This window comes from Camelus ferus, unplaced genomic scaffold (assembly GCF_009834535.1).
Source record: "Camelus ferus isolate YT-003-E unplaced genomic scaffold, BCGSAC_Cfer_1.0 contig385, whole genome shotgun sequence".
Taxonomy (NCBI): Eukaryota; Metazoa; Chordata; class Mammalia; order Artiodactyla; family Camelidae; genus Camelus; species Camelus ferus.
The window spans coordinates 345,203-371,368 of NW_022589126.1; the positions used below are offsets into that span (position 1 = coordinate 345,203).

Sequence of the window (26,166 nt, forward strand, 5' to 3'; positions counted from 1 at the left end):
CATGATCAGCCCACCTGTGAGTGGCTGCAGGAAGGAGGAAATTAACACGTCCCCTCCAGGGGCTGACCAGAATCAAGACTTAACTCCCTCCCCTTTTGGTATAAAAGAAGCCTGAATTCTAACTAGGAGGAACGTGGCTTTTTGGGACACGGGTCCACCATCTTCTCAGTCTGCTGGCTTTCTGAACAAAGTCGCTACTCCTGCCCCAAAACCTGTTCTCTCCATTTACTGGCCTGCCATGGATGAGCAGTGTGAGCTTGGACTCGTGAACAGAAGTAACCCTTGTCAACAGGTAAATCCACCATGAAAGAATAACAAAGCTTGCACCAGCCCCCCCACCACCAGGAACACCACCATTTAACTGTCACCAACTCTGACACTGAAGTCAGAGGAGACCCACCCAAAGTTTGGTGACGAATAAAACGAATTCCATGCCGTCCAGGTCCGTTCACTTAGAGATGAAGAAGCGAGGTCCAGAGAATCAAACTGAATTTGCTGAAAGCACGGGGCTGGATGAGGCAGAGCCCAGCCCTGGTCCGTCACCTGCTACACGGGATGGAAATCCTCACCTTTCAACGTGTGGCCTTCACCTTGGGTGGCTCAGAATTCCAAAAGCACAAGAAATCTGTGTGATCACTTCTAAAGGATAATAAGGGATCCTCGGAAGCTGTGGCCCACAGAACACACTCACCCGCTTCAACCACACGTGGGGCCCTCCTGGGAACCCACAGAATTACCGGGTTGCAGAGACTGGTGTGAGTCCAGGTGAGTCTCCCTGTGATCATGCACTGGTTGTATGTTCTTTTTCTAACAATCATCCCAAAATTACCTCCATGCGTCCTGAAGACCAGAGGATGAACTCTTACCAACACGACAGATGTTTATAGTAAAAAAATACATACAAGGAAATCCTGGGTTAAGTATTTGTGTGTCTGTGTGTGAGTGAGCGAGAGAGAGAGAGAAATTCAGAGCCCCGTATTGTAAGAGGATTTGGGTGCAAACCAAGTTCCTCCTTCCTGATTCCAATTCTTCCCTCGGTCTTTTTATCTTGCAACGTCTGAGCTGGCCAGGTGTGAAAGGAGTTATGAAAGGCAGAGGCGGACGTGGATGCTTGGACACAGGAAGACAAGGAAGGGCCACCGAGCAGGTGACCACACTTCCTTCTCAGCCCTCAGAGAAGTCACGAAACCACCCTCCCCGAGGGCCGGGGTCCAGCCACGCCTGGGTGACTCCAGTGAAGGATGCCAGGGTGTCCGGGGAGGGGGGAGCCCCTCAGGCTCAGCCCTCAGTTTGCAGATAGGGAATGAGGCCCCGTGAGGGTTCCCCTGGAGTCAAAATGTTCCCCAAGCAACGTCTCACTCGGAAAATCGTCTTTCAAATGGCACTGCCGTAATAGGTTGTTGGAGGGACCTACGTCAAATCTGAGCACAGATCCAGCTCCCAGCTCTCCTTAAATGAGAACAAAGGGCAGTGATAATACCGCGAACACTGCAATAGACACATTTTCAGCCTAAGAGCTGCAGGAATAAACAAGCAAGATAAAGCACTGGGCGTGTTGTTCCTATTGTAACCTGTGCTAATTTTTTCCTATTACTTTACTACTAAGACAAGCGCTTGAAGAACTAGAATTATTTCTTAAGATAAACCAGACCCAAAGGCAGAGACAACTCTCTTAGGGACCCCAGTTTGGATGTGCCAGGCTCGCCAGGGTGTACCCCGTCCCTCAACTTCCACCTCTACCCAGGACCCATGCTTACACGGACAGCCTTCAAGGGTGCACTGGCTTGTGAAACATTTAATAAGTCCGGGGCGTAAAACAGAAGCCAAGTGTGAGACATTTTCATCTGAGAAAGACTTCTTTGGGACTTTCTTTGTATCTATTTAAAAACAAAAACAAAAAACCCAAACTCCACACCAGACACACTGGCTACGGTACCTAATGGGATTTCGTAACCTCCATCTCCAGCTTGCTTCTCACCAGGGGATTTCCAAGCCAGTCCTCAAAATCAACATCTCTTGTGCTCATCTGCAGAGTAAGCTGGGGAAATGAGTCTGCTGACCAGGACTGGACCAGTGTCCACTTCCGGCTTCCACATTACATACAGTTATATAAGATGTCACTACTGGGGAGGGGAGGGTATAACTTAGTGGTGAAGTGCGTGCTTGGTGTGCATGAGGCCCTGGGTTCGGTCCCCAGTCCCTCCATCAAAATCAATAAATACATAAACCTAATTACCTGCCCCCTGCCAAAAACAGACGTCACTATTTGAAGAAGCTGAATCTGATGTACTATTTAGCAACTTCCTTTGAGTCTATCATTACTTCTAAATGAAAACTTAAAAAATAAGCAAAGTCAAAAAATAGATGACAAACTCAGGGAAGAATATGTACACGTCGTATCACAGACAAAGGGTTGAACTCCTTCGTATGTCAAGAGTCTCTAGAAATCAAGAAGAAAAAAAAATAGTGAACCAAGAGAAAAAGTGACAGAGGACAGGAAGAATATTTCACGGGAAAATAAGTATAAATTGTACACAGTGGTATAAAAGTAGGTCCAACATCTCCCAGAAGAAGAAACACGCAATTAAAACTGCATTGAGACACCACTGCTCATCAAGAAATTAATGAGAAATCAGATGGCAGAAATCTAAAGCTCTGACACGGTCCTAGAGATGGAAACAGCCTCATATCTTGGAAGACAGAGTGCAGTATATTACAATCCCCACAAAGGAGCGTTCGGGGAAGGACATTACAATTTTAAATGTATTTAACTCTTGACTTGCAATTCTGCTTCTAGGAACCACTTCCACAGATCCATGTACACTCGCGTGAAATGACACAAATTGTTAGAAAAATGCAACAGAAATGTTACAGCTAATAAGTCAATAGCAGAGAAAGATTAAAGAAAGAGAAATATTCAGTTTACAGAAACCAAGACAATAAGAAGAAAAACAGGAGCATGGAAGGGACGACAAACATGGAAAACAAGGGGCAGCAGGTAACTCCAATATTAAACATAAATGGCCTAAAAGCAAAGCTTGTTAGACTGGACAACACAGAACAGCCAACCACATGCTGTTTAAACTTTAAAGATAAAGGCACAGAGAGCCAAAAAGTAAAACAATATGGGAAAAGATAACTTACTGAAACAGTAAGCAAAAGAAAGTCACAGTGTTTATACAAATATCCAACAAATTAGACTTCAAAACAGGGACTATAACCAGAGATAGAGAGATTGTATATCATTTTATAATATACTGTATATTATAATGCAATGTTTATATAATGGATGTAATGTTATTTTATATTGTGTTTATCATACGCTCCATGATATATTGTATAAATAATGTGCTATACACATAATGTACAGTAGAGATAATTATATATCATTGCATTAATAAATGAGTCAGTAAAAAAGATTGAACAATCCTAATGTGTATGCACCAGAGCTTCCAAACAAATGATGCAAAAGCTGAAAGAACCAAAAAGAAAGACAGAATAGAACACAGCGATGACTGGAGATTTCAAACCGTTTCTTGATAATTTACAGAAATAACAGACAGAAGATCAGGAAGGATGCAGAAAGATGAACAACACTCCACGAGCAACAGCAGAAGGCGGACAGTGTCTTCAGGTAACGTTAAAAATTTACCAGAGGGGACCAGATGGGAGGGTCATGAAACAAGCCTCGGCAAATTTAAGAAGCCCTAAATCCCACAGAATTCTCTGACCACAGGCAGAATTAAGCATAAATTGGTGATGAAAAAGATTTCAGGGAAATCCTCAGATATTTAGAACCTAAACATCTAACCTAAAAATTGCCCCTGAGTCAAAGAAGAAACCACAGTGGGAGCCAGTTAATACTTTTAACTTTATGCAAACCATCTTACAGCGTCTCAAGCTTTGTGAGCCATGGGAAAGCCGTGCTCAGAAAGAAACATAAGGCCTTTCATCTTTATGTTGGACAAGATCTAAACTCAGTGACCCAAGTCGGAACATAAACAAGGAAATAAACAAAGAAGAACACGTCAAATCATAAATAAAAGAAATTTAAAAGCATCCAGGTAGGAAAGGATGGAGCAAAACTGTATTTCCAGGTGATGTGGCCATTGTATGTAAAGTAAAAAAATTTAAAGCTATATTAAAAAATCCACAAAATGGATCATTCCTATTTTTAAAACATTTGCAGAGATTCAAGCAACTAACAAGTGTTGGGGTGCGAAGCCCAACTTTTGCGACTTTGACAGCATTTCAGCTTCCCGCGCCGAGTAACAAAGAGCCACAAGGAAGACTTGAAACGGGGCTGCTGAACGCCTCCAGTCTTCCAATTTTCCCAGAAAGGGGGAGTTTGATACACTTTCTTTGGCCACGGGTGGGAAAAGATCGCCAAGAATTTCAGGGTTATGACTCTTTACTTCATCCTTGGATATGACCTATCTCAAAAAAAAAAAAAACGTAATTAAGCACTGTTTATAAACACTGCGCCAGATGTGTCCAAAATTACCTAGAAACTGTTTATCTCCTTCTCGTCACTTAACGATGGAAGATAAGGTCACGTGTCTTAACATGCTTTACGTTCAAACATCTCAGATTGCTCGGCGGCACTAAGTACAGAGGAAACAAGCCCAGATCATTCACACGTGATGAACTCACGGACCACTGGTCAGTCACCTCCCTTCGCTCCGCGCTCCACTGAGAGAACCTTCCAGGGCAGTCACGATGCTCCAAGTTAAAACCTCCTTTATGTGGAGAGTATCTCCCGCTCTTTCTCTGTTTATTTGGCCTTTGACACCACCTGGTGCTCTGGGCAGACACAGGCCTGGCGTAGCACCCAGCGCCACAGCAGGACAGCTAACTGTCACCTGGTCCACGGAAGCGGTTCGTTTGAGGAAAAAAGAGGTGTTTTGATTGATCTCAGCTGCGAACAGGGTTCTGGTCAGAAATCGCACAGTAGGAAAAAGTCCAGGGGGTGACTCAAAAAAAATACCCGTTTGGGGGGCATTTGGCACCAAAACGAATAGCTGGCTAAGCAAGTGATTTTTGAGGACAGAGTTTAAACCCACAGAACACAAACTAGGACAAGCAGATGGCATTTCCTAATCAGAAACCACTTTGCGATTCTTCAAACAGCAGTGGGAAGTCATTGTGCTGGAAACAAAGTATTACTTGCAGTTATCATGCGAGCCTGAATGTAATAAAACTGATTTTCTTGTAACTCCAGATTCTGTGTTTTCATGATCTCTGTTTTTTACGACCGATCCCGAGTTACGGAGGCTGCACTAAAAGCATCGTGCACGTTCTACATGCCAGCTTCCTGCAAATTCTGAAAAGGATGCTTACCCAAAACGGTGCTCACCGGACCCTTCATAACTGGTGTTTCTGCACCTCGACCCAGTGTTGCACAGAAGGCTTCGGACAAACGGGAAGACGCCCCGGCTGGGCAGATCCCGGGGTTGCAAGTAACCTGGATGTGGATACAAGAAAGAGATGAGTCCATCCGGCTGTTACTGGAAACGGAATCCCTGGTGAGGTCGCAGACATGCTATGTAGTGTTACTGTGTTATTAATGCTCTTGTTAATTTAAAGACTATCTGAGCACAAAGAACAGAAAAAAGAAAGAACCAAAGAAATGCTTCACATCTGACACCTTTCTCCAGGCAGAACGGTTCTGCCCGGCCATGTATGTGGCCCCCGATTCGCTATCGTCCCGCTTAGGGAGCGTCAATACCTCTGCTACGCAGCCACGCCCCAGACACTGTAAGCAGGAGGAAGAAGAATAGAGACTACTTCTCATCTCACATAAAAAGGCAGGAGCTCTTAGTTTGGCCAATTTTTTTAAGTCTAATATACCTTGGGTTCTTAAATGTTTAAATGTTGCTAAAGATCGTTTAATGCAAAGAAGTTCAGAAAAGTTGGGTGGATGATGACGGCGATGGCGGTGGTAAATTTATAGAGAACAACAATAAAAAAGAATGCTGTACTGTTTTCTCCAGAGGCTTGCAATTCCAAACGTTTTATGAAAGCGGAACTCACAATTGTCTCTTTGTCTGGGAGGTTCTTGAAAACGAAGGATGGTCAGGAATCATGAACAGGATACACGGCCAGAAGAATTCAGACAGGGAAAGGACCTAAGAAAGTTGTCACACACACACACACACACACACACACACACAAAGAAATTAGTGTGAGTGAATTGCAAAGCATTACAGTATCTCCAACTCTTGAAGGAGGGTTTGCAGGACAGACCAGGCTTCCTTTAAAGGAGGTCACTGTCAGCCCTACTATGCGTCTCTGAGAAGAGTCACTGAGGCGAGGACGCGCAGAGAAGGTCACCCAGACCACGACTGGGTCTGGTCCTGTATGTCTCCCACCAGACCTGGCTCCTGTGTCTTCCCTTCTTCTTCCCGTTTCTTTACTGCAGACTTTATGACATTAAATAAGCAAATGACTTCATCCATATTTCTCACACTCCAACAACTGTACCATTTTTATTTTTCTAATTTATCTAACATTTCTGACTTTTCTACCCAAACAGCTATTTCCGCAGGGTTGGTGGTGGCACACACTTACCTTCATTTTATGAAAATTTTCTAGTGTCACCAAGCAAGGCTCCTAACTGTCATCTTACTGGTTGTACAACCCCCTTACAAATGAATAGATCGGGGAGAGGGTGTAGCTCAGTGGTAGAGAACCTGCTTAGCGTGCACAAGGTCCTGGGTTCAATGCCCAGTACCACTGTTAAATACATAAATAAACGTAATTACCTCCCCCCCCAAAAAAAAACAAACAAAAATAGATCATAACTCCCATTTTTCCATCAACAAATAATTCTGAGTATAAATAATCTATCTTTTGAAATTACTCTCTTGAGATTGGACCAAACTCTGAAAAGTCAGATTACTGGAGTCAAATCTCATGACACAAATTGCAAAATAGCAACCTGGGGGGCTGCAGTGGTCACCTGCATAAGCCCGATATTCAAAGTCCAAAGTGAAGGAGCCACCAGGGACATGTGGAATTTAATTATTGGAGAAAGAAACATGGTTACAGCTCAGGGAAAAGTTCATTAACAGAAAATCCTCAATTATCACGACATTACTTCTATTGTCACCACTCTCCACTTGTTTTCATGGAAAATAATGCGCTTCTGTGGGCTCCCACTCATATCGGCTTGCAAAGACAAAAGTTTACAGCCAGACACAAAACAGGCAAGGCGTTCAGAAACGCACTAACCCAAATCTAACCACCTGCAGGCCGGGAAGCTAGAGACGCTGTCAGCACCTCCAAGGGTGCTTGCTTGGTCGGGCTCCGAGTGACACGGCTCTAAGCTAAAGCGGACTTCATGTTGGCTTCCCTCCTCTGCTCTGTGAACTGCCACGGCCACAGGTCACCTGTCCCAGCCCTTCCCTGTAAGGTCCAGCAAACGGATCCCCAGGGGCCCAGGTGAGTACACAGGGCTTAAAACCGCACAGACTAAACCCAGGTGGAAAAGGAGGTTTCGGTCCCCGGTGTAATTACAGAAGACACGACACCACCCTCTCTTTGAAACGGGTCATGAGGAAGTAGGTCCTGGGCCAGCAAGTGCATCGTTATGAAAAGTTCCCTGGGAAAGCGCCAAAATCCAGTATCACCCACCCTGATCACAGAGAACACGGCCGCAGGGGGGAGGGCAGCCTCTGGCTCAAAGGATTGTAATTAAACCAGAAAGAAAGGTCACATGCACTCATTTCGGTCATCTGTTCATTCTCTGCAACGAGTCGTTCCTTGGGAGCGCTGGGGGGAGAGGGTGGTGGGGCGAGGAGTGCGTAATTAATTCAGGCTGAATATAAATGTGTGAAATAGAAAACATGCCTCAGGTGGAACAATGGCTTGACACTATTAAGAACAAATACGTAATTATTTTCAGGTTCCTTTTTAAGCTTTTAATAACGTCGAGTAGCCAAGACAACAGAAAACAATTTATAGTGCCAAGACTCAGAAAGCCACTTCTAACATCGCACATAAATAATTCCAGGTATGGTTACAAATTCAAGAACTACAGAGAAAAAAAAATCACTGTCCCCAAAGGATAAAAAAAAAATCACTCCAACAGTTTTCTTAATTCATTTTTTTAAAAATATAAGTAAGAAATGTTCGGAGGGAACAATTTTTCACATCAGAACCTACAGACCTGTCTCATTGTTTTCAGAGACTACAGAATAATTTCCTGGAGAATTTAACTGATTTAACCAATGACCAACTTAGGGAAATGTGCAAAGTCATCTGCCTGGGGTCAGTTCTACCCTGAGTTTTCTGTCTGGTTGCCTGACTTGTAAGCGCGTCAGTGAGGTGGGATTTGCTACGTAAGATGGCTGAGTCAAAGCGTATGTGACTTTTTAACTTAGATTTTTAGTTTGGACAGATAAAATCAAAATGCCCTCAGGAAAAGCCGAACCGGTCACTATTCACTCTAATCACACTCTCAGTTTCACCTGAGACGAACAAACTTTAAATTTTTGTCGAAGTGTATGCAAAAAATAATACATGCAAAAAACAACATTTCTTTAATTAAGACCAAGCATTTTTCATAAGTACATACAGTTCCCTGTCTGTTAACTTCTGTTCTCCCCTGAACCCATTTTTCTACTAAACTGTTTTCTTTCACCGGCTTGTAAATCACTGTTTCCTGTTTGGTTCTGCTTTAATTAAAGAATTCAGTCGTCCCTTTGCTGGTTTTAGGTTTTGCAAATATTTTCTCCAATTGTTTATTTGCTTTTTTTATTCTCTGAATCTTTTATGCAATCAACCTGTCAATCTTTCTATTTACAACATCTGGCTTTTTTTTTTCCTGTACACAAATTTAATTTAGAGGAACTTGTCAAGCCCAAACTAAACCAGGCCATGGCAACTCTGAAAATATGAGTGTTTGTCAATCCAGTCGTAAAATCAATGGGAAATCTCCAGGTTCAAATGGGAATGACTCTATAGAAAAAGATAGTAATAACAAAACTACATCTTATAATTGGGAAGTTTCTTTGAAGCTCTCGAAATCGAAATAAAATTTCAATTAAACCTACAAAGATAAGAGCCCCACTTTCTATTTACCAGCCGATCACGGGCCCCCTGAAAAGCAGAGGTAGGAAAAACAACCTTCCACGGCTGTGAATTTGAAATCACTCCATTCAAAAGAAGGGTGCTGACCGCCCCAGCTCTGCCGGGTCACTGTCCCCTGTGAGGGAGCGAACCACCGCCTCTCAGGGCAGAAGGGCTGCCCTCTCTCTCTCACCGCGTTTCTGCATCACGGTTTCCTGCCCACGTGTCATTATTATGCGTGAATTTTGCTGGGCGTTCCTCACCCCTTGTCCCCGCTCAGCGGGGGCGCCTTCTGGTGACTTTCCAGGCTCCCCTCCATCTCCGCTCATGACTTTGCAACAGTGGGAAGGGGCCCAAGACAAAAGCTGGGGTCAGTGCCATCCGAAGGCGGCCAGGACGGAGGCGTCCAGCAGGAGATTGCAAAGGTGCCCAGGTCTGCACCCCCAAACTTCACACCCCGCAGGGGTGTTTATGGACCCCCCCTCCAACTCCCCTCCGTGCAGCGGAGACACCCTGGCATCTGGAGGACCTTAACAATGCGCACCTGCAACCACGTGCACCAAGGACCCCAGGGTTAAACGGCATATCCAGCCCTCCTCACGGACCTCTTTTCCCAGACAAACAAGAGGGAGGGGAAAAGAAAGGAAATGAAAATAGAGGCACAGAGAGAGAGAGAGAGAACTTGTCCTCATCTCACATAAAAGCTACAAAAAGGTCGACGAGGAAGCTCCCCGAGCAGAGAGCAGGGGGCCCGGCGGCTGGAGCAGGACGCAGCCGCCTCCCGCACGGGCCCTGCCACCCCTCCCGCCGCAGGCTGCTGGCTCGGGGGGGGGGGGGGGACCTGCTCGGAGGCCGCCCTGGAGCTGGAAAGGGAAAAATCAAGCTGGCCTCAGATTTATGGGAAAGGGAGTCGAGGACAGCTATAACACCTGGGCCAAGCTGCCAGCATGAGTCAGACGAAAAGAAAGAGCAAAAACGACGGTCTAAACATTCTGGAGGGACACGAACGAAAAACGCAAAAAGCCACAGAAAGTCTCGGACCGTGACCGGAAAAGAGACGGCGCGGAGAAAACCCAGCATGTCTTTACAACTGTTTCATAAAGAAGAACAATGGAATAAGAACGTTCAGACAACGAGAGCTTTAAAAAAAATGATAAATGAAAAGAGAGGCTGCAGATCTAAAAGAAAAAATAACAACAACAAAAAATCATTACTGTGGAATTCTCAGCGATTCAGAAACCACAAGAGGAGAATGGAAGCGGGTTAAATTTAACTTCTGCGCTGGAGAAGCAGTTTGAGACAACAATGGTGATTTAAAAAAAAAGAGTTTGAAAGGCAAAAATAACAACACACAAAAAGCGAACATAATACGCTTTGAGAGACAAAGACAGCATAAGGATTAATTGTCGTCCCTGAGGCAGAGAATCCAACAAATGGGACAAAAAATGTGCTCAAAGATGCAACACGGGAGGATTTGCCTAGAACGGAGACGACTTTATCTGAAGACTGAGCGTGTGTGCTGCGTTTCCGAAAAGCACACTGCAGCTCAGCTCTGGCTTTTGAACTTCAGGGACAAAGGGCAAACCCCACAAGCCGCCACGGAGAAGGACACACATCAGTCTGGCCTCAAACACACCCTCCAAATACTCAACGCCAGAAACCAGTGCATCAGTGTTCACCCAGTTCTAAGAGAAAGAGTGATAAAAACAGGACACCCGGCCAAAAGGACCCTTAAATAAAATCCAACAAGCACACATTCCCCAGCACAAGAGAACACAGATCACTGTTAACCATGCAGCCCGAGGGCTTAGCGATGAAATTAAAAATCCAGTAATATCACTCCGCTTCCAATACTGTGCGGACTGGCAGTGGCAGGGGACTGCCTGCTGCAGGAATACGGGTTTTGTCGCACTGCCGGTCTTACAAGTGAGAGAAATCCCCAGTGAGCTGGGAGGACGGAAGGGACAAACTACAAACTGAAAAGAAGACAGAAGTCGCGAGTGGAATATTCAAGTGCGAGACTGAATTACGAAGGGGAGGGTTCCGAGGGGACAGAGAGCAGAGGAGGCAACGTGTAAATAACTAATGGCTGGAGAATTTTCCAGAACAGTATAAAACACACAAATTCATCGACCAAAGGATATACTGTGTCCCAGGAAACGTACGTCCACGTTAACAACCTCAGCACAAAAGTCAAAGAGAATATCTCAATAGCAATTCAAGAAACAGACACACGCCCTCAGATTAGATTCAACAAGGACTCTTTAATAGAAGGAAGCAGAAGGCAGTTAAATCTCTTCAGAATACTTGGAGAAATTCTCTTGACTCAGAATCGTGGATCCAGAAAACGCCTCCCCCCAAAACGGAGAATAAAAGAAAAATTTCAGATAATCCGAAACCAAGGTATCCAACATAAGGACACAGAGTGGTTGAAAAATAAAGAGACAAAAAAGAAACACTAAGTAAACGTTAAGTGATGTAATTATGATGGTACCAGACAAGAGACTTGACAAAGAACATTCTTCAGTACGGAGAGGATCACTACATATAAAAGAAACGCTATAACAGGAAAATGTGATAATTTATGCATTGATATGGTTAATAAATATACTCAAAGTATATAAAGCAACAGCTGACAGAACCTCAGAAAGAAAATTTCAAAGTTACCTTCATGGAAGAATTCAACACCTATCTCACAATAATTCTCTAAATTAACTAAGAAGGCAAAGAAGAAGAAAATTATGACCCTTTATTGAAAGACACCAAAGGGAAACTGAATAAATGAAGCAATGAACACAATTAATGCATCAGAAATGGCAACAACATAAAGAGGTTAATTCTACCCAAAGAGATCTACGGGGTGAATGCCATCCCAATGGAATTCCAACAAGTTTTTGTGCATTTTGTCTTGATTTTGCTCCTGTTGTCCAATTTAATGAGCTGGTTCTAGAATGCACTGGGGAGAGCAAAAACCCAAATAATATCCAGGACATTTTGCACCAACAGACGGAAAGAACTTGTCCTCCCACACTTCAAGACCTTCTATAACACGGGAGAAAGTAAGACTACTAGGACAATGTGGAAACTGACCTACGGAGCGGCACGGAGGGACCGAGGTCTGCCTACTTGGAAACCTGACACAGGAAAAAAGGTGGTTAGTGGACCAATGGGAGAAAAACTTGCTATTCAACAAACTGCCACATAACTGGTTATCCTCAGATTGGGGGTTACATTCTTGCCACTCATCCCATACGAAACTCTCCAAGTGAAAAAAAAAAATTTCAATCCTTATAAGAAAGCAGAGAGCATCTTCGTCAATTTTGTCTAAAAATGCACATAAGCATAAAAAGGAAAGTCAGACCAGGTTAAATTAAAATCTCCGTTCTTCTATTTTAAAGTGAGATCAGCCACCGACTTGAAGAATCTGTTTCAACGGATACAACGAACAACGTAGCGTCCAGAATAGGATGTATGTGCCTACAAACCACAGAGGAGATAATCTGATAAAAAAACAGTCCAAAAATACGGCCAGACCGGAGCAAAGTATGAACACCTCATAAATATATGGACCGGTGCTCCATCCCCGTGGTGCCCAGGCAGATGCAGATGGTCCCCGTGAGATACCGTTTTATGTCCACAGTTTGGGGAAAAAGTAAAAAGTCTGGCAACATTGAGTGTCGGTGAGGACACAGATCACCAGGACTTTTGGAAGCAGCCTGAAGATGTGCAAATTCACCAACTACGTAACTGGTTGAATTCTGTTACTTCAACTACACTAGACTCGTTCTAACCTATAAAAGCTTTCACCCAATAGTTACTTTTTGAGAGGGTGTTACTCTTGAACCAAACGTGTGCTCAGGCAGGGAGGGTGTAGCTCAGGGGTACAGCGTGTGCCCAGCAAGCACAAGGTCCTCGGCTCAGTCCTCAGAACCTTCATTAAAAAAAAATTGAAACAAATAAAAACCTAATTATTCACCCCCCCCAAAAAAAAACAAAAAAATTTTTAAATAAGTACTTTCAATAGCGTTACTCGTGAATGAAGACAATTGGGGGATGTCGTGCAAAAAAATGGGAGAATGGATCAGGAAATGTGGGTGCACTAGGGCAACAGAAGAAGTGAGGTCATTCATTCATCGCGGAGGGTGCGCCGAGTGAGGCAGTGGGGACGCAGCGGGGAACACACATGCCCGGGTCCCTGCCTCGGGGGGTGGAGTGCAGGCGTCCGGCCCGCGGAGGCAGGTGAGGAAGGCTGAGCGAGGCTCTGAGGATGCGGACGGAAAGAGGCCCGACCCCCGTCGTCCTCTGCAGAGCCCGGGAGCCCTCGCGAGCTCCTGCTCACCCGTTATTCCGTGCCCGCAACACCCGGGGAGGCAGGTCACACTGTGCCCATTTCATAGGCTGGAAACCAAGGCGATAACTAGCTTCCCCGGTGTCCTGGGACCCGTCTGTGAGGGAACCTGGCCTGAATCCCCGGCCTGCAGAGCCAGCACGTGCACTTTCCATCTCGCCAGGACAAAACATCTCACAGGCCGAGTTTAAGCCCATTTTTAAATCCTCCAGGGTAGTCGGGCGGCTCGTGGGTTTGGTGACGGCCGCAAACCACGAAGGAGAAAACTCTTCGGTACAAAAAACAAAAATTGTAAGTGAACTAAGAAGGAAAGAGGGGGGCCCCCTCCGAGGGAGGAGGTGGTCACGCGATCTCACCGGCTGACGGCGCAGGGAAACACATCACGGAAAGTTCAGAATGTCAGGGAAGCTGCAGCACAACGTATGATTAGTCTGCGGCCCTTCTGCTTGCAAACAAAGGGCCTTGCAACAGCGTGAAATTCTATTGTGTCTCTTTGGGGTGTCTGGGTCTCTGGATGGATGCCCGCCTCTCATAAGAGGAGACTTTCCCAGCAGTATCGTGAGGTCCTTGCGAGGAAATACTGCGAGAAAGGGGTTCAGAGAAACCATGAGTCAAAACCAAACGGCGAATCTCAGCTGAGTTGACCTAAGTCCGCTGTAGCTCAGATCTGGGACTTCTGACACCCAGTCCACGAGGGTCCGAACTTCCCTCCCGAAGAGCCCCTTTTGCAAAGCTTTATGCTGCTAATTGAGTTAGTTTGGTCCTGAGAGGAAGAAACAGATAAAATCTCTCTTTCCTTATTTTTTTTTTGAGCTTTATATTGAAAAACAATTGCTCTTCTTTCAGTATATGTTCATTACACATCCATTTAGCACTTAATTCTTTCCAGCCTTGTGAGGGAGACTTTGCAGCGAGTTATAAAGACGAATGAGGAATGAATTCTTCCCTCAGAGACTCAAAGGAAACAAGCAAAAAAAAAAAAAAATTATCCAAGTTACATTGAACAGTGAGAGGAGATGCATCTTGGTGCAAACTTTCCGCAAATCAGGTGAACAGTATGTTTCAAAGCAATCAATGTGCAGGCTCTTTGATACAAAGATTGCAACTCAGCAGATGGTTCCAGTGAAGACAACTGCAAAGGAAGTACTGAAAACAGTGAGCTGGACACAGGTTCCTGAGTCCAGCGAACGCACAGAAGGCTACAGCCAAGAGGCGGCTGAAGTGACCGGCGACCAGAAAGGCAAGGGGACAGGCGTCCAGGGACTGAACGCTCCATCCACGGGGGCACAGGTGGTCCAAGGAGACCGCAGGGCGCACGGTCAGAGGAGGGCTCAGATGACCCCCTCCCCGAGTCCCCGCTCACACCGAACGCAATTCTAATCAAAATTCCAACTGGATAACACAACGTTGGAAATTAACGATGCCTCAATTAAAAAAATCAAAATTAAAAAAAAAAAATTCCGACCGGAATCATTTTTTTTCAACTCGAAATGCTTCTAAAAGATAATTGGTAGGCAGACAATGCTCCAAAAGCAAAGAGAAAGCTGAAGGGAAAAGACGGGGCATGAAGGATGATCAGCCCACAGCACAGCAGAGCATAAAGCAGGGATGCTTTTTAAGCCACGAAACTGCAAAAGCAGAAATGCAGATCGATGGGAAAGCACGGGAAGTCCAAAAACAGATCCAACTATGTTTCCAAATACATGAGAAAACAAACTTCTTGGTGCGACAAGCCGGGGAAGAACTGGGGATGCTCTCAGGACCCCTGGAAACAAGGCAGGCCCCCATGAGGGCGAGGCCGCAGGCCCCCCAGTGTTGGGGCTGACAGCCCGCTCCTGCCGTGCTGCTGACAGAGGTCAAGGGTGTGCCGGGGACAGCCTCCCTCCCAGCAGTTTCTGACGTGGGCACGGCCAAACCAGCCCCAGCCACAAGGAGTCTCCTGACTGTCATGGCTTCATAGCTTCTGTCCTATCTGCCTACTCTGCTCCCCAACAAGCAAACTCAGAGCCATTCACTGGAGGAAGCAGGGAGAGAGTCCTGGGGTTTGGAGCAGGGGCAGGTGCCTCCCCGCCCATGGACCGCCCCCTCCCCCACCCGCCCAGTCTCAGTTTCCCTCATCTGTGAAATGGGAAGAGGAGAAAGGACACTGAGGCCCCCGGGGGCTGGGCAGAGGGGACGGGCAGGGGAGGGACCCCCCGCTGTCAGGTCTGCTGAGGTCACAGCACAACACCCTTGCCCCACCCTCAGCCACGATTCCGTCAGTCTGAGACCAAGTCAAGATGGGACGCAGGCACCACGCCGGCTCTCCGCGCTCGGCACCAAGGGGTGGTTCTTTTCCAAACTGGGGGTGGCAGGGGTCCGGGAGACCCTTCAGTGTCACACCAGCCCACGCTGGTTAGCAAGCAGGATGCCCCGGGGAACAGGGCACTCTGGGCTCAGTGCGACCCCTCGGGTGAGCCCTGAGCAGCCGGGGAAGGACACATCCCCGCCGGGTGCGAACCTGGGTGCACACTGAGCAGAAAACACAAGTCTGACCCCAGACGAAGGCCCCGCATGGAGGCCCTCGAGCCGCGGGCTGGAGGTGTGCTGCCTGGTCTGGACGCTTCCCCAGCGGACAGCCCCAGCCTCCAACACATTCTCACAAAACAAGCCTTGAGGTCCTCGGCCTCTGTCTCCGGACTTACTGCTACTGGGAAGTTTGTGGCATTTATTTAATTTTGCTTATAATTGAAAAACCCAGGTCTGTCAGGGCCAAAGGAAAAAAAAAACACTAAACAGAGAAACTCCAGGATCTCCACCAAGTGGGAACGAGGCAGCTTGTTTTTTGGTTTTCCGCTGTTTGGAGATTTTTCCCCCACACAAGCCACACAAAGCCACCACCCTAAGTAAGATCTCCCCGACCCAGCCTCTGGAAAACCTTACAGTTTCCCCCCCAGTACGCTGGTGGCCATTTCAGCAAGCGAGCCGTGGAAAGACACATTTTTTTCACCCTGAGAATCAAATTGGAACATGAGAAATTGGACGCCTCGTTTCTGAAGTCCTGTTGGGTTTTTTTTTATCCCTCTCAAAGACGGGAGATTCTTAACGTTCTTAAACTCAGGCAGGACAAAAAGACTGTTTGCAGCCACACAGAACTCCGAACGGGACCCTCTCGTGGTGGGCGTCCCTCCTCCCCGCTGCCCTTCAAAGCGGTTTCTGTGTCCGGCTGTTTACTCAATCACACTAAGAGGGAGAATGAGGAAATGCGAGCTAAACAGGAGCGAAGGAAGATCAAGCCAAACAAAAGGAAAGCTCTCGCCCCGAGGACGTCCTGACTGCGTCCTGGAGGAAAAAGCAAACAGACCCCAGACTGCCCAGCTCAGCCCTCCCCACCCTCTACAGACACAAAAGGATGCTTGCTTCTCAGTAATTCCATCTCTGAGCCACTCTTCCTAGACCACTGCCCTCTGTAAACTGAAAGGCACCTGAATGACCCTTGGGGACCTTCAGCCACTGGGCCTGCTTCCCCCAGGCCGGCCCTGAGGACCCCGGGTGCAGGGCCGTGGCTGCTAGAGTCGGTCATGCGTTCCAGGTTTACTGAGGAGCTCTCTTGAGGCCCCGGGCACCTGGGTGGGCTGCGACTCCGGCCGGAGGGAGCGAAGCGGGCAGTGTAAGCTGTCCCCGTGGTTCCAGCAGGAAGTGGACGATTGCCCTGTAACTGCCGGAAACGCTGGGGCCAGGGTCAGTTTCCCCCGCCGGGGGCCCCGTGGGTTCCTGGGGGGTCGCCGCTAAGAGGTGGCGGTAAAGCACACTGGCCGGCAGGTCACGCCCCCAGGCCCCACCGCCGGCCAGCTGGCGGGCGAGGACGCCCTGACCCCGGGGATCTCCAACCCCAGGGGCAGAACCAGCACTGTCAGCTTCTGCCAAGTGCCGGCAAACCAAGGGCAGCGGGGCTGACGGCCACCGTGACCGCCGTCGGGGGCGGGCAAGGGCCACCAGGCTCCGTCCCGCGGCCTGTGCTGGACACACCAGCCGAAGTGTCTGAGCACTGGCCATGAGCCAGCGCCACGTGGCCTGGGTCCTTCCACGAGAGCACTGTGGGGGCCCCCGGGGGGCCAGAGCCAGCTGAGGCGGGAGGCCCCGGGACTCTGACATCCACAGAGAGAGCAGCTGGGGGTGCCAGGGTGTGAGCGCTTATGGTGGGACACTGCCCCGTGCCCGGAAGTCCAGCCCCGCACGGACACGGACATTCAAGTAGGGTATAGACCGCGGGTCTGAGCAGGGTCCGGGACCTGCAGCTTAGGCGACGGTCAGCCAGTGGTGGCGCTGCCGGCGGATGTAACCGGCGTTCCAGGTTCCTGTCCCGTCCCAGAAAGAATTCAGAGACGAGATGGAGAGATTAAGATGGTAAAGTGGGGATTTATTAAGGGATGGACGGCACCCTCTCAAGGGGGGAGCGGGCAGGCTCAGGTGAGCAGCTGCCCTGAGTTTCTTTGGCACGTTGGTTACACAGGGTGTAAACATGAATGAATGGAATATTCATCGGGGAGGGAAGGGTTTGGGGTCGTGTTCCCTGATTCTCATCCCAGCTCCACCTTCCCGAGGGGAGGAGGCATTTTGGTCCTTCTTTAGTCTGGATTGGACGTGTCGTGGCCTCGGTGCATGATGGGGACTTCTGATCTGCAAGGCTAATGTTACTGAAATGAGGGCAGAATGAGCAAAAGGTTCCATTCAGACACTGGAGACTCCTGCCTTTTCCCACCTTTCTTTGTCGGCCTCCAGGCCTCTCATCACCCCAAAAGGTGTGACCACTTGTCAGCCCAGAGGTCCCTGCTTCTCTTTCTCTGCCTGGGGACCCCTGGTGCTCACATGATGTGTGGTTCCCTGCGTTTGGCCCACGCCCCTCCTTTCTGCCCAGTTCCTGCCATGTGGCCAGCGTCCCCCTTTCTCGGCACATATCTAGCTGTCTGCCTGCTCTGACAGTGGGGCCACCCGGCCACCCTCCCCACGCCGGGCCCCTCGGGAAGGGAAGGCTGAGCAGAGGATGTGACTGCTGCAGGGAGACGTGCTCGGACGAGCTTCCTGGATTCGACTTTACCGGATGAATGACGCATTTCTCCCGGCCGGCGGCGCGGGGAGCAGGACCTGACTTCCAGTCCCCCCACGAGCTCCCTGCAAAGTCCCCAGCGTCCCGAGGCGAGCCCGGGTTTGCTCCTGAGGCTGGGGGCAGAGCCAGGGTGACTTTGTTTTCACCTTCTTCATTCGCCAAAAAAAAAAAAAAAAAAACCACTCACAGATCACTTCGCAAACACTTCCAGCACGGATCTGCCAGCAGAGTTAATGGCTGAACTTCTGAACCGTTTTTCTCCAAAGCTACTCGGCTATTTTTGAAAAATATACAACACGGTGGCGTCGTCTCAGGAACCACCTTTTGGTCTTTTTTCTAACCTGCCAGAGGAAGGGATCAGCCTTTGAGCTCCTGGTTCCCGTTCACACCCTTAGCAGACCTTCAGAGCAAATCTAACAACAAAGAATTGATAACGTGTCATTCCACAAAACCGGCACACAGCCACCTCTGTATATAATTTTTTTTCTTTTTTGCCATTTCAGAAAATTACAGAAGTCGTGGCCAGTACAGTCATTGTTACCCAAAGGAAACTATTCTTGAACACCAAACTAGGCTTTTAGGGCCTGAGTTCAGTGGTGGACAAAAAGTCTCCAAGAAACACGAGGGGTTTTGTTTTGTAAAGGTCCCAAGCAGCCGGCTCGCAGACTGAGGGTTTGCTCTGCGCACATTAAAGGAAAGGAAAGCTGCCTCCCGGGCGGTGTTTGAAGGACCAGGCCCTAAGGGAGAGGCTAGGATGCAGCCTGGGGTGGGGGGGCTTCCTGGGGGTCCGCTAACGGGAAGGGGTGGAGCTTGAACTTGGCTCGTGCTGGCTGGAGATAACCCCCCAGCCTGGAGCAAAGACCCCGGCGGGCTTCCTGGAGCCAGGCCAGAGGGAGAAGCTGCCGCCAAGACGCGTAGCTCTGTCCGTGTCTGAGAGAGAGATGGTGCATCTCACCAGAAAGGGGCCCTGTAAAGCCAGAACGCGGTGCCTCGCGCGTGGGCCGGGGCTTGGGCTGTGGCGTCCAGGGGCAGGAGTGTGTTCCTGGTAAAATGGTGGCCAGGAGAATTTTGTAATTTCCACCAGCCCCCTCCAACGCACAGCTGGGAATGGACCACGGATTTTGTTTTTAATTACGGTCATTTTTTTTTAATGTGTTTAATATTTGGGGGGAGGGTAATTAGGCTTGTTTATTTACTTACTTATTTTGATGGAGGTGCTGGGGATTGAACCCAGGGCCTCATGCATGCTAAGCATGTGCTCTACCCCTGAGCTAGACCTTCCCCTCCCGGACCACGGGTTTTTAGGATAATGATGTCCTTACGATAAAGTGTGCTCCACGCCCCCTCCGCTAGCCCCAGTGTTCAGGAAAAGCTCACCAAGCCCCAGGGCTGGCACCAGCTTTCACTAATGAGAAAGGAACTGGAGTCTGGTCCAGCTGGGGAGCGGGGAGGGGGAGTCACAGGCGGTGAAGAGGAAGAATTCAACAGAAGCCGGAGACCGGAGGCAACCGTGACCCAGGGAACGGTCACTGGTCCACAGTGACCTGGACACATCCACAGTGTCCAGGCTGTGGGCCAGCCTCTCTTCAGTAAATTACAGGAAAACCCCCAAAGGCTGCAGAGCGAGGAGACAGCCAAGGAGCGGAAACTCGGCTCACATTGTTCCTCTCGCGTTACTTAAATTATTAAAATGAGAATCAACAGATCAGACTGATTTATGGTTAGGACGAAATACATAACTTCCTGTGGGAAAGCGTGGCTCCCCGCCAGGAGCCGTTTCCAAGGTCGCTCAGAGACAGCCCACGTGGACCCTCCTGGGGGCACCATCAGCTACGACCCACCTGCCCCCAACGCAGGCGTCCTCACCTCGGACCCGGAAACCCTGCTGGGGAAGTTCGGTCAAGGGCAGCCACCTAGAAGGAGAAGCGTCCTTCACGCATAAAGACGCCCTTCAGGGCAATGTGAACAGGCAAGAACGTTCATGCCCCACGAAAGGGTGCAGCTACATACATTACGTGCATCCACATGATAAACTAGCATTCAGCTAAACCATTCATTAATGAAGACTGCACAGCAAATTGCAAAACGCTGGGATTCAATGTTAACTAAAAAGCAAAAAGCTCTGACTTGAATCATGAAACAATGTATCATGCACACGGAATAGCAAGAAAGAAAAGCGTAAAAAAGCAGGCACACTAGGGCAACGCAATTTTAGATGATTTTTTTAAATGTCCCTTACTGTTAAAAGTGCTCTTTGTGCAATAAATAAAATTCAAGGGAAAAAAAACACGTAGTTTTTCAGTAGTTACAAAAATGTGCTTCTGCTTATACGGATTTTTAAATGTTTCTTTATTGTTGTCCTGCTGTTTGTGCAATAAATAAAATTTAAGAGAAAAAAATTAGTGGTATTAAAGTAGATATAAAAATGTGCTTCGGGGGGGAGGGTGCAGCTCAGGGGTGGAGCGCGTGCTTAGCATGCACGAGGTCCTGGGTTCCATCCCCAGCACCTCCATTAAGAAAAATTAAAATAAATACATAAATTTAAAAAAACCTAATTACCTTCCTCTGCCCAAAAAAAAAGAAAAAAATTTAAAGTGCTTCTACTTATTTTTTTCCCCAAAGTAGTAGAATTTCAACAATCTGTAAAGCTAAGAAAGTATGAATACACGTGTGATTACTGTTCGTTCACTCTGCACTATTCGTTCTATTTTTCTGTCTGAAATGCCCGTAATAAGAGGTCTCCTAAAGGAACTATAGGAATAAAATATAATAATGAGGTTTTTTTAATTAAATATGACATGAAACATGTTTCCCTCGAAGGTATGCTCGCCTGACACATACAGCTTGATTTTTATTTACTAAATGAGTATTTCTCTGAGGCCATTTCATCTCCCGGTCAGACTGATTACCCCCCAGTTACGCCGACACCCCGTTTCAAACACGGTCGGGAAGCGGCCGTGCAGAAGCAAAGCATGGACAGGTTGTCCTCCGGAAGGAGGAGGACGCTGCGGTAAAGAGGTCGGTCCACAGACAACGCCCAGAGGGGTCCGGCCCCAGTATTTCCCAGGCAATAGTGTGAGGAGACGCGAAGCCATCTCTGCAGCCCCCGGGCTCCATCCTGACCCAGATGTGCAGGCGGAAGTTGCCCTTGGCTCTGCCCCCCATCCTCGCACTCGGCGGGGCCACCTCCTCCCCCGTGGATGCCCGAGCCCACCAGCTCCTACCGCCCCCGTCTCCGCCCGAGGCCAAGCAAGGAAACAGCTCTCACTCACACTGCACGCACGTCGCACTCGTTTCATCCTTAGCAGCGATCCCACTGCACAGGGAGGGAAGCCAAGGTAGGGAACTTGCCCACACGAGTCACCGGGGAAGTGGCAAAGCTGGGACGTGCCCCCAGGTCTCTGCGCCAAACCCCTGTGTTGTTTCCACCGTCTTGCTGTAACGAATCACCGGTGCAAACACCACGCCCCATGTGTGCAGGGACGCGGGTATGACAGACCCCCCAGAAGCAGGTTCCTTAGGTACGGACATGTGCACCGCATCGCTCTCCTCTGTCCTGAGTCACGGCACCTGGAGCTCAGGGCGGGCACTCTGCCAGCTCGCCCAGCGTCGAGCACACAGCAGAGTTGCAATAAATCTTGTATTCTTTGCTTCCTCTCCCGTTCAACAAATGTCTACTGGACACCTATCCTCTTAGGTTCCAGACACTGTTCTGGGTGCTAGGGAACACATCAGTGAACAAACCAGGAGAAACTCTCTGCCCTAGGGAATCTAAGCTCAGGAGGAAATTAACCGACAGGTAAATCCACGTGACACCAGGTGATACATACCAACAAGAAAAATAAGGCAAAGAATGAGACGCCAGAGCTACTGTTTATAGGAGCGGTCACCAAATTCATAAATGCATAAGATATTTCTGATGTGGGTGTTGATCTCAGCAGCGTTCATAACCATGAAGACGTTTAAACAACTCAGGTGTCCAGTAACGAAGGAGAGGCAGCCCCGGTACCTGGCCCACCCAGCGGGTCTGAGGTTTAAACGAGCTGATAACAAAAACCAGACAGAGTGGAAGCCTGGGTGTCTGACTTCCACCTGCAAAATTCTTTCCTGGGGAAGTAGGCTTAGATCCCCCCAAACCAACAGTTCGTCAATAAAATACGCTGTTCGTAAATTGAAAAAAATAAAAGCTTACACAGATACCAACACACTGACAATCCATCAAGAGTCTAACTTTTTGTTCCTGGCTTCACAGCTCTGTGCAAATTTCCAAATGAAGTCCTTCCAACCCTGAGAAATCTCTGCATGAGAGAAAACACCTGTTTTTATTTTTTTTCTAACATTGTTAACATTGACTTTATTTTGAAGGCGAAAGAAGGAAGAGTCTGCACGTGAGCATTCAGCAAAGTGAAATTCAATGTCAATGGCTGAATTTCCCCCAGCAGAAGAACGGGTCAGAATAAAAAAACAAACGAACTCCGTAAGCTAAGCGTGGGCCCTGACGTGAGGAAGGACACGGAGCGACGTCCACGGAAAGTGACACTTAGAACTGCTCATGTTACTCCAGCAGCGTTAGGAGTAAAGGCGAGCCGGTCAGAACAGTAAGACTTCTGCCTCATGAAGACACCCCCTCACAGAGTGTTTACGTGGCATCAGCGCACACTGGGTCTGAGCAACTCCAAGCCACTTAGGAGAGCCCCAGGATGCAAACTGGACACGGTTCCCAAAGATGTGAGTTAACGCTCAAGGTCTGGCATCAAAGAACTACACCGAGTGATGCTTCGCGCCGCCTCCAGTCACGGACACCGTGCAGCCTCACGGATTGAACTCGCTGCCTGTGAGGCTGTGTTTCTGCATTAAATGTATTCCATGCCCTGTCACCTCAAGGAGGAGGGCCACAGTTCCGTTTTTACATCAGATGCCCAAAACATCTATTATAGTTCAAATTCCCTCCCTTTTTTTTAAAAAAGAAGATGTCTAAATTAGCCCTATTCTGACCCAATGCCGCAGCCTTGATTCTGAGCTTAAATCAGCTACTCCGGCCCTGAGGGTGGGTTCTGGCGTTCAGTCACCCGGCCTCCCCGAGTTCCCTGCGGGGAGTGTGGGGACCAGCCCCTCGTCCCCGACCTCACCCACCTCCCCGCCACCCTGCGGGGCACGCCGCACTCACTCACCGGGTGCCTGATTCTGCAGAGCCAGTTTTTCCAGAGCAGGGCTCGGAACTGGCGCCCAGCCCGCCCCATGCCTGCCCTCCTGCGCTCGGTCAGGGAGCCGGCCCCCGCCAGCCCCCAGCACCCGGCTTATATCCGCCGGGCTGGGCGAAAGCACGGTGCTTATTTGTCAATCCCAACAAAAGGGAGTGATGCAAGACGGATTACTGGGGACTGAAGAAGGCGGGCATCGAATGGCCCTCTTGTTCTGCATCTGTGGGGACATGCTACCTTCCCACTGGCCGTCCAGTATTCTGGGAGGGCTGGGTTACAGGAGGCAGCCCCCGGGCCTTGTCCCGGGCACGCACATTTCCAAGGACACATGCAACCGACGCGTGTGCCCAGAAGCGATGCTCGTGTCCAGCTCTGAGCCTCTGTCTCGCTTGATGTTAATTGGGTGGAATTACCCCTGCCCCCTCCTGAGAGCCCAACAAACAGACTAACCCAGCGAAACAGTGTGCCCTGTGCAGGTCCCGAGGTGGACCATCAGGGGAAGGAAGCATGGAAATGTTGCCGGTCTGGGGCGGGGAGGGGACGGGGGCCAGGGGACGGGGCAGTCGGGCGGGGGGCGGTTCAAGTTCAAGGATGACCATGCTGACGCATTCCCTTCGTCTGCCTCTGTCACCCGTTTCCCCCAAAGCTCAGGATCTGTGCTCCCCAGGGCACCGGGCGGGGCAGGGGGTCCGTGGGTAAACCCGGGATGCCGGGGGAAGGCAGGAACGCCGCCACTCTCCCACCTGTAACTCTGCACTGCCGCCCGACGGAAGGGCTATGGACGAAGGGCTGGGAGCGTCCACAGTGGGGGCCCCAGCTCAGAGGGGCCTGGGGACCCTTGCACACAGGCACCGGCTTAACCGGGATGATGGACTCAGCTGAGCGGCAGTCGCTCCATTGCCCTGGGGCCCAGGCTCCTGGGTTCCTGTTGCCCCCAGCTGTGGTCAGAGGGGTGTCAGGCAACAAGACTCCTGTGGTCTTCATTTCATAAAGCGATTTTCACAAGCAATGAAAACTCTCTCGGGACGGTGGCTTCTGCAACAGGAAATGGCACAAGCTTCAGCAGAGGAATGGCGCCAATGATCCCGTAAATCGACCTTTTTTTTTTTTAAAGAACGTAATTTAACATTTTTAAACTCTTACTGATTACATACTTCGTGGCACCGGGGTGAGAGCCGTTCCCCAGCAGGATAGCGGGGGGCTGGCACACAGGCACGGTTTGCCCGATGCCCCCCCCAATACCCCCCACCTTGGCCATCACCCCCCACAGCCCAGTCCTGCAGCCTCAGCGTTGCTGCCCTGGCTCCCTTTGCAGGTGGCGCTGAAAACATTTTACATCACAGGGGGCTGTCACTCTTTTTAAAAGCTCCCGTGTATGGAGGAGCCCCGACCCGTGGGGTTCTCCCCCTTTCCTTCTCACAGCAGCCAGCTTCTGGGGCCTTGCACGTGACGCGCCACCCACTGCTTTCAGGGGAGGGTGCCACGCGTGTGGTATTCACACAGCTGCACCCGTGAGGATGCGCTGCTGCCCAGAGCAGTTTTCCAAGATTCAAGACGGGAATTTTAGTTAAGCCGAGAACTCCCATGTGACCTTGAAATTCGATTCGCGACGAATCCAAATCAGGGACTCACACAAGTGCACGCACACCCGTGTTCCCTGCGGCGTATCCGCAGCTGCCAAAGGGTGGAGACCACCCAAAGTGTCCATCTAAAGATGGTGGATAACAAAACGCGGCGAATACGCACACGGACGGCCATGCAGCCTCAAGGAGGAGAGCGGCGCGGACACCCTTAGAGCATGAATGAGCCCAGGAGACACTGCAGCCAGAGGAAGAAGCCCAAAACAAAAGGCCACGAACTGTCCGACTCCACGCAGGTGCAGGTAAGGCCACAGACCGGTGGTGGCCAGGCAAGGGGAGGCGGCGAGGAGCGGTTTAAAGGGGTGCAGGTCGCCCTCTGGAGCGAAGGACACGGGTCTGGAAGCAGGTGGAAGGTCGCACACTGTGAATATACGAAATATTCACTTTAAAATGGTTTGTTCTGCGTAATGGGAGTTTCAACCTCAGTAAATCATTTTTTAAATGAATTTCTCTGCTCACCTCTCCTCTGTGGCCAGGCCCACGGCAGCCCGAGCGGGCGGTGCGGCCCGGGGGGCTGTGTGCCTGGACCCGCACGGGTGCGTCAGCTGCCAGGTCACCACCCCGCGCGCACGCAGCCACGCACGTGTGCACACCCAGGGGCTGGGCCGCCGTCGGGGTCCCGGTGCAGGGAGCGGACGGCCCACCCCGGGTCCCCAGGGCGCAGCCTCGGGAGAGGTGACGCGGTGTTGTCACGCGGCTGAACCCCAGCAAGACCTCCAGGGGAGCTGGACGACGCTGGCGGGCGGTGCGGAGACCTGCCCACCTGGCGGCGCCCAGGACAGGCCTCGTAGGTGAATCCCGGCCACCTGCCCCTCTGGA

At 49.4% G+C, this 26,166-nt stretch overlaps 1 protein-coding gene across 1 annotated transcript in view; it reads right to left on the reverse strand.

Annotated features, from left to right (window-relative positions):
• LOC116662591 (ATP-binding cassette sub-family A member 13-like) overlaps window positions 1-26,166 on the reverse strand; it is a 32,952-nt gene that overhangs the window by 2,200 nt on the left and 4,586 nt on the right. The window contains 3 exon segments of the mRNA XM_032476360.1: window positions 5,341-5,464; window positions 6,034-6,079; window positions 6,081-6,128. Of these exon segments, the coding sequence (XP_032332251.1) occupies window positions 5,341-5,464; window positions 6,034-6,079; window positions 6,081-6,128 (218 nt within the window).